Genomic DNA, 9,555 nt, shown 5'->3' on the forward strand with positions numbered 1-9,555 from the left:
TGTGGAGCATCTGTTAGCTCATAAGAAACTCCAATTTCCTGTTGTAATAGAGAAAAAAAAGAAAATTGTAGAAATTATTTTGTGTGTGTTAGGCATTGACAGTATACGCAACTCTCCACAAGACACCAAACAAGGGCAGTCTATTCTTTGAGGAGCTAGATTTATGCAAAAGCATTAATCATGACATTTTCCTTTTAGGATGACTATGTGCTCGAAGTGAGGCATTTTCAGTGTCCAAAATGGCCAAATCCTGATAGCCCTATTAGTAAAACATTTGAACTTATAAGTATCATAAAAGAAGAAAGTTCCAACAGAGATGGACCAATGATAGTGCATGATGAGTAAGCATTATAATGTTCGCTTTGCTTTGGGTACTACATACATGGGCATTTTCCCACCACACTCATACTAATTTCTCATAAAGAGCCTGATCCATTGAAATTAGGCTTAAAGCATATAGAGAACGCAAATAATAAAAGCAGCAGAACCATCCTGTTATTTTAGCTGTGTCAGCAAGAGAAACACTTGACTCAGCATCAAGAATGTTCTCTTTTTGGGTCTTTGTTTTTTGATAATCTGAAAGATTAACCAGTTTCCATCCAATGGAGATTAAATATTTTTGTGTCTTTCTTTTAGTATAGCGAGTAGTAAGAACACAATTTAGACACTGGTCTTTAGAAATCACTGTGGGTGAGATCCTCACCCCTGCTCTGGCCCCCTTACCATGGGAAAAAGTGCTAGAGCAGCATAAAGGAGCCCTAAAAAGCCCTGGTTCTAGCTGTGGAAGGATTCTCTCAGTGCAGGCACTGTAGAGAGCCATAAAGCTGCCTCCTGAGGACCTTCTCAAGCCCTGGGGTAGGGGGTCTGGCAGGAAAGGCATGGGAGCAAGAAGGGCTTGCCTTTGGGCTGTGTTGTGACAGTGCTGCAGAGATTCCTGGTTGTGTTGCTGCCCATAAGGAAGTCCATGAAGGCTGCCATAAGACAGGCCACAGGGGTGTCTAAATTACAGTGATAGCCTTGAAGCAGCCAAGAATCAGAAGGGTGCAAAAGCAGCATAAAGCCACTATAGTGGCCACCCTCCCTATGTGCTGTATCTCCTAGAGGTGCAGCACAGAATGTCACATTGAGTGACCAGATAGCAAATATGAAAAATGGGGCGAGTTGGGGAATAATAGCAGCCCAGATAAAAAAGAAGCCCCAAATGTTAGGATTGTCCCTATAAAATCAGAACATCTGGTCACTCTAGTGTCACCCCATGCACTAAGAGGGCCTCTGCATCTTCTTCAGCTGTGGGAATATGACCCAGTTCATACAAATATTTCTTTTGTGTGTTTTTAACTTTCAAAAGGCATGGAGGAGTGACAGCAGGTACTTTCTGTGCACTAACAACACTCATGCATCAGCTGGAAAATGAAAGTTCCATGGATGTTTATCAGGTAGCTAAGATGATAAATTTGATGAGGCCAGGAGTCTTCACAGACATTGTAAGTAAATAAGCCAAATGTGTATATTTTTTCAATATATGTATCATCTTTGGCAAAATTTGAGTTAGAGCAGCAAAACCACATTTTTCAGTGTGAATCTCTTCATTGGTTAAAGCAAAACTGTGTTCCAAAATAAAGTGTTCATATGAAGAACTAAATATATTAAGCCTACTTGATAGAATATTATTTAATAATTGTCAATCAGAAAGTGAAGCACTTCCTATACCATTACAAAACTTGCACTATAATCTGCAAATTATGGTTTGATTTCACCAAGGAATACATGCACACTTCCAAACATTTCAAGCAGACCCTTGAGCAGGGCCAGCGCAATCCATTAGGCGACCTAGGCGGTCGCCTAGGGCACTAACATTTGGGTGGCAGCAACCACGGCGGCCGGATCTTCAGCTGCCCCGGTCGGCGGCGGCATTTCAGGAGCGGGACCTTCTGCCACCTCTGTCGGGGGTGGGACCTTCTGCCACCTAGGGTGGCAAAAAAGCTGGCGATGCTCCTGCCCTTGAGTGATCACCCGAATGTTTCTGGTATGGTTAGGATCAATTTTTAGTAAAAGTGTACTGCTACTGCCACTGTGACCCTGATCTCTCATGATCATGAGTGATCACTTAAGATGACTTTCACTGTGCTTTTGGAAAAAGGGCAGGGATACCTCAGTGGTTTGAGCAGTAGTTTGAGCTGTGGTCTCCTAAGCCCAGGGTTGTGAGTTCAATCCTTGAGTGGGCCACTTAGGGATTTGGGGTCAAATCAGTACTTGGTACTCCTAGTGAAGGCAGGGGGCTGGATTTGAGGACCTTTCAGCATCCCTTCCAGTTCTATGTGATAGGTATATCTCCATATATTTTAATGGAGAGGAATAGTTCACTAGTTTGAGCATTGGTCTGCTAAACCCAGGGTTGTGAGTTCAATCCTTGAGAGGGCCATTTAGGGAACTAGGGTTAAAAAAAAAATCTGTCTGGGTATTGGTCCTGCTTTGAACAAGGGGATAGACTAGATGATCTGTTGAGGTCCCTTCCAACCCTGATATTCTATAACAGTATTAAATTAGAAATCTCCAGTGAAGTCCATGTAGGAACAGATACAGATTCACTGCCAGAGATGACAATTGTGTGCTGAATTCTGTTGTCAGTTACACCAATGGAAACCTAGAGTAGGTCTAGTGCCACTATTACAGAGTTACAGGAACATTTCACATTATGGATGAAATCCTGGCCCAGTGGAAGTCAATAGGAGCTTTACCATTGACTTCAGTGAAACCAGGATTTCACCCCCTATATTAAAAAAACGCACAAGCAAATATTCTGCCCTGGAGCACCCGCACAATAGTCATTGATACTGAGTTACATACTGTATGCAGATATGGGGCTATTTGTCAAAGAATTAACACATCAGTTAATGAGTTACACACAGTAGACTGCAGCGGGGCTGTATAGCACTAGATTGACTCTTCATCAGTTGCTAAATTACTTTTTTGTGTAAAAGTATTTCAAAATAATCAAACATTATTATTTAGAGCACCACATTGAACGTATCTTCTTTTCTTCTGTAGGAGCAGTACCAGTTTCTGTACAAAGCTATCCTAAGTCTGGTTAGCACAAGGCAAGAAGAAAACCCTTCTGCATCCATGGACAGTAATGGCACAGCTTTACCTGATGGAAATGCAGCTGAAAGCTTAGAATCTTTAGTTTAACTAACACACACACACACACACACACACACACACACACACCAGTCATCCCTGGAATTTAGCATTGTTGTTTTCATTTTTAAATTATGCAGGGAGATATCTGTCCAGTTATTATATGATCTGTTCCCTTCTCCTGTTCAAACAAACAACAGTTATTTTTGTGGCATATGATTTTACTTCCGAACTCACATCATTAACAATGTGTGCCTTTTTTTGAAAGATTTCTTGTAATACATTTGTTACGTCTGTACTAACTTGATTGAATTTTACAGTGTTTCTAAGAATGAAATTGTGGTATGTTTTTCAGTATTAGTTTTCAATTTGTCTGGCTTTACTTCTAACAAAATTTATCATATTTATAGATGATAGGGGGGTTCTCAACTACAAATAAAAATGTCATGTTTTTAGTATCCAATTTACTTGCTGTATTTATAGCAATCCATATAACTTTTAATATAGTAGCATGTAAATAAAATACTGTTCTTTATAATATTCAACATTTTAAGACTGCAGTAGATACTTAGACTTGTAACATGATACTTACTGTAAATACTTCTATAGTGATTCCATGGACCAAATTTATATTTATAATTGTAGATTTTTATATTTTACTACAGAGTCAGTTTTCTAGTTCTGTGTAATTGCATTGTTATAATGATGTAGTTCAGTATCTGTTTTTATTTTAACAAAGTCGCCTGATATACTATTGTGCATCTTCAGTGATTAACCTTCATATATATGCATGGAATTTTAACTTTTTGTGGGAAATATAAATTGAGTTGTTTTGAAATGAGAAGTTTTTATGAGAATAACATCTGTACTTGGCATTGTTTTAATTGTTTTTACCTAAGGCATTGAAAAAATAAATATAAATATTCCAGTCTATGCCTAGCATAGTAAACACTGTGCATCATCAATACTGAAGACATTTTACTTATCAAAAACAATATTACTGGCTCAAGGCCATGTTAGAAAAACTTCCTATGTGAAACTCATGAGTGCTAAGTTCTGGCCTGCCTCCTCCAGGTTGGTTTTGCCCCATCCTGTTGTGACTGAGCTCTCCTGAGGCTAGTGTAACAATAACCAGTTTACTTTGGCACAGTTAGTTTTAGATTTTTAGGAGGCATATTGGGATCTGATATGAGGCTGGAGAGAAATGCTGTGGCAATGAGAGGGGAATGGATTTTAGAAGCAGAAGAAGATCGACCTACTTGGGCTTGAAGCTTTTGTACACTTGAGGAAAATAGAAAGGAGCATAACCTCTAGCAAGGCAAGTGTAAAAGTATAATTAGGCAGGTCAAAAAAGGATTTGAAGCGCAACTAGCAAAAGACTTTAAAAAAAAATGTTGGTGCTAGTTTTTAAGTACATCAGAAGCAGGAAGCCTGCCAATCAGTGGGACCACAGGACAAATGACGTGCTAAAGGAGCACTCAAAGGAAGATAAGGCCATTGTGAAGAAGCTAAATGAATTCTTTGCATTGGTTTTCACTGCAGAGGATGTGATGGAGATTCCCAAGCCTGAGCCATTCTTTTAGGTGACAAATCTAAGGAACTGCCCCAGGTTGAGGTGTCATTAGAGGAGGTTTTGGAACAAATTGATAAACTAAATGTAATAAGTCACCAGGACCAGATGGTATTCACCAAAGATTTCTGAAGGAACTCAAATATGAAATTGCAGAACTACTATGTGTGGTATGTAACCTATTACTTAAATCAGCTTCTGTACCAGATGACTGGAGGATAGCCAATGTGGCATCAATTTTTACAAAAGGCTGCAGGGTGATCCTGGCAATTACAGGCCAGTCAGCCTAACTTCAGTACCAGGCAAATCGGTTGAAACTATAGTAAAGAACAGAATTATCAGACACACAGATGAACACCCTATGTTGGGGAAGAGTCCACGCAGCTTTTGTAAACGGAACTCGTGCCTCACCAATCTAGGGTTGCCAGATCTCCCTGTTTCACCAGGAGCCTCCCAGAATCAGGCTCTATTTCCCGGAGGCTACTGACAGCAAATGTGGGGATTTTAGGCCACTAAAAGTCAGTAGGTGCAGTGGGGCTAAGGCCCTGGCCCCACGTCACTCCCAGAAGCGGGTGGCATATCCCTGCAGCCCCTGGACGGGGCAGGGGGCTCCGTGTGTTGCCCATGCCCTGAGCGCCAGCTCCACAGCTCCCATTGGCCAGGAACTGCGGCCAATAGGAGCTCTGGGGATGCCTGCAGACAGGGTCAGCACACAGAGCCCCCTGCCCCCCCCCACAGGGGCCACAGAGATGGGAGAGGACCTGCTTTAGCCCTGCTGCACCACCAACCAGGAGCCGCCCAAGGTAAGTGCTCCCTGGCCGGGGCCCACATCCTTCACCCCTGCCCTGCACCCCAACTCCCTGCCCCAGCCCTGAGCCCCTTCCTGCACCCAAACTCCCTCCCAGAGCCCTCACCCTGAACCCCCTTCTGCAACCACACCCCAATTCCCTGCCCCGTCCCTAAGCCCCCTCTCGGAACCCACACCTTGCACCCAAAACCCCTCCCCCATCCCTGAGTCCCCTCCAGCACCCAAACTCTCTCCCAGATCTTGCACCCCGCACTCCGTCCTGCATCCCAATCCCCTACCCCAGGTTCAGCCCAGAGCCCCCTCCCACACTCCAGAGCCCGCAGCCCAACCCCCTGCCCCAGCCCAGGAAAAGTGAGTGAGGCTGGGGGAGTGATGGAGGGAGGGCGGAAGGAGTAAGTGGGGCAGGGCCTCAGAGAAGGGGTGGAGCACAGGCAGGATGCCAGGGAAGGGGCATGGCAGGGGCCAGGGCAAGAGTGTTTGGGTTTGTGTGATTAGACAGTTGGCAACCCTACACCAATCTATTACAATTATTTGAGGGGAACAACCACCATGGAGAAGGGTGATCCAGTGTATATAGTGTACTTAGACTTTCAGAAAGCCTTTGACAAGGTCTCTCACCAAAGGCTCTTAAGCAAAGTAAGCTGTCATGGATCAGTAACTGGTTAAAAGACAGAAAACAATGGGTAGGAATAAATGGTCAGTATTCAGAATGGAGAGAGGTAAATAGTGATGCCCCCAGGGATCTGTACTAGGACCACTGCTGTTCAGTATAGTCATAAATGAACTAGAAAAAGGAGTAAACAATGAGGGTGGCAAAATTGGTAGATGATAAAAAATTACTCAAGATAGTTAAGTGTAAGGCAGATTGTCATGAGTTACAAAGGGCTCTCATAAAACTGGGTGACTGGACAACAAAATAGCACTTGAAATTCAGTGTTGATAAATGCAAAATAATGCACAATAGAAAACATCCCAACTCTACATACAAAATGTTGGGATCTAAATTAGTTGTTACCACTCAAGAAAGAGCTCTTGGAGTCATTGTAGATAGGACTCTGAAAACATCCATTCACTATGAAGCAACATTTGTGAAAACTAACATTAGGAAAGGGATTGATAATAAGATAGACAATATCATAATGACCTATATAAATCCAAGGTATGCCCACACCCTGAATACGGCATGCAGTTCTGGTCACCTCATCTCAAAAAAGCTATATTAGAATTGGAAAAGGTACAGAGAAGGACAACAAAAATGATTAGGGGTATGGAACAGCTTCCATATGAAAGGTTGGGACTTTTCAGCTTTGAAAAGAGGCAACTAAGAGGGCAATATGATAGATCAGCAGGTTTCAAACTTTTTTCCTGGGGACCCAGTTGAAGAAAATTGTTGATGCTCACAACCCAATGGAGCTGGGGATGAAGGGTTTGGGGAGTGATAAGGGCTCAGGGCTGGGGCAGAGGGTTGGGGTGCAGGGGTGAGGGCTGTGGGGCAAGGTTGGGAATGAGGAGTTCAGAGTGTGGGAGGAGGTTCTGGGCTGGGGCAGGGAGTTGTGGAGTGGGAAGGGGTCAGGGCTCTGGGCTGGGGGTACCAGATCTGGGGTGGGGCCAGGGATGAGGGGTTTGGGGTTCAGGAAGGGGTTCTGGGTGTGGGTGGGCTCAGGGCTAGAGCAGGGGATTGGGGCGCAGGGTTGGGATACAGATTTACCTCCAGGAACTCCTGGTCAGCGGTGCAGCCAGGGTGCACCATGGACTGCATTGCATCCCAGAAGCAGCCAGCAGCAGGTCTGGCTCCTAGGCAAAGGCATGCAAGTATCATCCACATCACTGTCCCCCCAACAGTTCCCATTGGCCAGTTCCTGGCTAACAGGGGTGCGGAGCTAGTGCTTGGGGCGGGATCAGCATGTGGAGTCCTGTGGGCTCCCCCACTTCCCCCCGCCTAGAAGCCAGACTGCTGCTGGCTGCTTCTGGGGCACAGTGCAGTGTTGGAAAAGGTAGGTACTAGTCTGCCTTAGCTGGGCAGCACTGCCAATGGGACTTTTAATATCCTGGTCGGCGCCTTACATACCGTAGTGGGTCACGAGCCATGGTTTGAAAACACTGTGATAGCAAGCTGTAAAATCATGACTGCTGTGAAGAAAGTGAACAAGGAAATTTTATTTTCTCTAACACAAGAACCAGGGATCACCCAATAAAATTAATAGGCAGCAAGTTTAAAACAAACAAAAGGAACACAACACACAGTCAACCTGTGGAACTTGTTGCCAGGAGATGTTGTGAAGGTCAAAACTATAAATGGGTTCAAAAAAAGGTAAGTTCATGGAGGATAGGTCCGTCAATAGCTATTAGTCAAGCTGGTCAGGGATGCAACCCCATGCTCTGGGTGGCCCTAGCCTCTGACGGCCAGAAGCAGGGAGTGTACAATAGAGCATGGCTCACTCACTTGCCCTGTTCTGTTCATTCCCTCTGAAGCACCTCCCATTCACGACTGCCAGAAGATGGGATACTGGGCTAGATGGACCATTGGTCTGACTCAGTGTGGACATTCTTATGTGTTTACCTGAGTAATGCCTATCAACAGATAGGCATTAAAGGGGATCTGTGGGCTCCAGAATACAGAGCCGTGAAAGCTAGGACTGAGACATGCAACATTGCTTGTTTGTGTAACTTCACATGGGAATCATTCATAGGTGTGGGAACGAGGGGTGTGGGGCTTGCTGCAGCACACGTTCCCCCCCCAAGCTTTTAGCTGGGGCTCCACTACTGACCCCATGGCCAAGTCCCAACTGCTGCCCCCCTCCCCTGCGGTCCTGGCTGCTGACCCCACACCTGGGTCCCGGCTGCCACACCTTCCCCGCAAGGTCCTGGCTGTTGGCCCCTCCACCCCCAGAAACTCAGGGGGAAGAGGCAGACAAAGGTAAGGGGCCTGGCTTTCAGCATCCACACAATTAAAAGTGTTCCTCGCCTCAGGAATCATTTATAAAATTTTGCCTTCAGCTTCTCTCATTTATTGCCTACAGTCCTGAGGCCTTAACATTGTCTTAGTCCTCCAGCAATGGGGAGTCTCATTTTATAAGAACTCACTTTGAAATAGTTGTACATCAAAGCATGCTACAGAACTCTGAGTGCACAGTAGCAGGGTTCCATATGGCCAACTAGAACGCAGCAAGTTAGAGTTACACCCTGACTTGCTGTGCATAACTGAGCACGTAGACAAGTCCTAAATAGAATGGATTTTCCCTGAAAATTAGGCAAACTCATTCATTTTGCTGTGTAACATGTAGATGAAATCTCAAGTATGAGTGGACTGACCTGAATCAGTCAAAACAAGACAATGCATAATTTGTCTTCTAAAATTGTGCCAATGTGTTTATTCTGTTAAATCCCATTTTCCACTTGACCTCATCTGCTTCTATAGTCATGAAGCCCCCTGCCTCCCTCATTCAAAGGGTCAACCAATTGCACAAATAACTCATGGAAATAAAGGAACCTCTCTTTGTGAATCAGGCTGCTCGCTGCTAAGGTTATTCTGGTTCTCTTGCGCTGTTACTTGTCATATTTGTACATTGCTAATTCTAGGTTAGGTAGGAAATACAGCTTAATGGGCTACATTTTGTGTGTGTGAATACGAAGCAATATTATTTATATGGTCATAGCCAAGTTGAATGGCAGAGAACTTTAAAAAAAAACCACAAATCTAACGTATATTTGTACAGATACTCTGTAGTTTATGCATATTTTCTCTTCATTTGATAAAATGAAAGCGTTCCATGTATATTGTACCTGATCACACCCACAAAAATACACATTAATTTATAACATTGTAAAACTCCATAAATTGCATCTTTGCAATCCTCAGCTGGGCTTATTTTAAAGAAGTAGGATAGTCCTTTGCCAGAAGACATCTTCCTCTAAGGGGCTTGGGCAATTGGATTCTACCTCTTGCAAAGCACTCAACTGCTTGAAACCTTTGCATAAGTAGTTCAAACAGGGCAGCTATGGAATTTAAGGCTCTTTTCTTCTGTTCCAACAACACAGA

At 44.0% G+C, this 9,555-nt stretch overlaps 1 protein-coding gene across 6 annotated transcripts in view; it reads left to right on the forward strand.

Moving 5' to 3' along the window:
- PTPRZ1 (protein tyrosine phosphatase receptor type Z1) overlaps nucleotides 1-4,061 on the forward strand; it is a 202,286-nt gene extending 198,225 nt beyond the window's left edge. For all 6 annotated transcript variants that reach the window (XM_030549104.1, XM_030549106.1, XM_030549105.1 and 3 more), the window contains 3 exons: nucleotides 199-341; nucleotides 1,349-1,484; nucleotides 3,049-4,061. In XM_030549104.1, coding sequence (XP_030404964.1) covers nucleotides 199-341; nucleotides 1,349-1,484; nucleotides 3,049-3,189 — 420 coding nt within the window. In that variant the 3' untranslated portion in view covers nucleotides 3,190-4,061. The remainder of the gene's footprint in view (nucleotides 1-198; nucleotides 342-1,348; nucleotides 1,485-3,048) is intronic.
- Nucleotides 4,062-9,555: the final 5,494 nt, after the last annotated feature.

The sequence above is a fragment of the Gopherus evgoodei genome, chromosome 1 (genome assembly GCF_007399415.2).
Source record: "Gopherus evgoodei ecotype Sinaloan lineage chromosome 1, rGopEvg1_v1.p, whole genome shotgun sequence".
NCBI lineage: Eukaryota > Metazoa > Chordata > Testudines > Testudinidae > Gopherus > Gopherus evgoodei.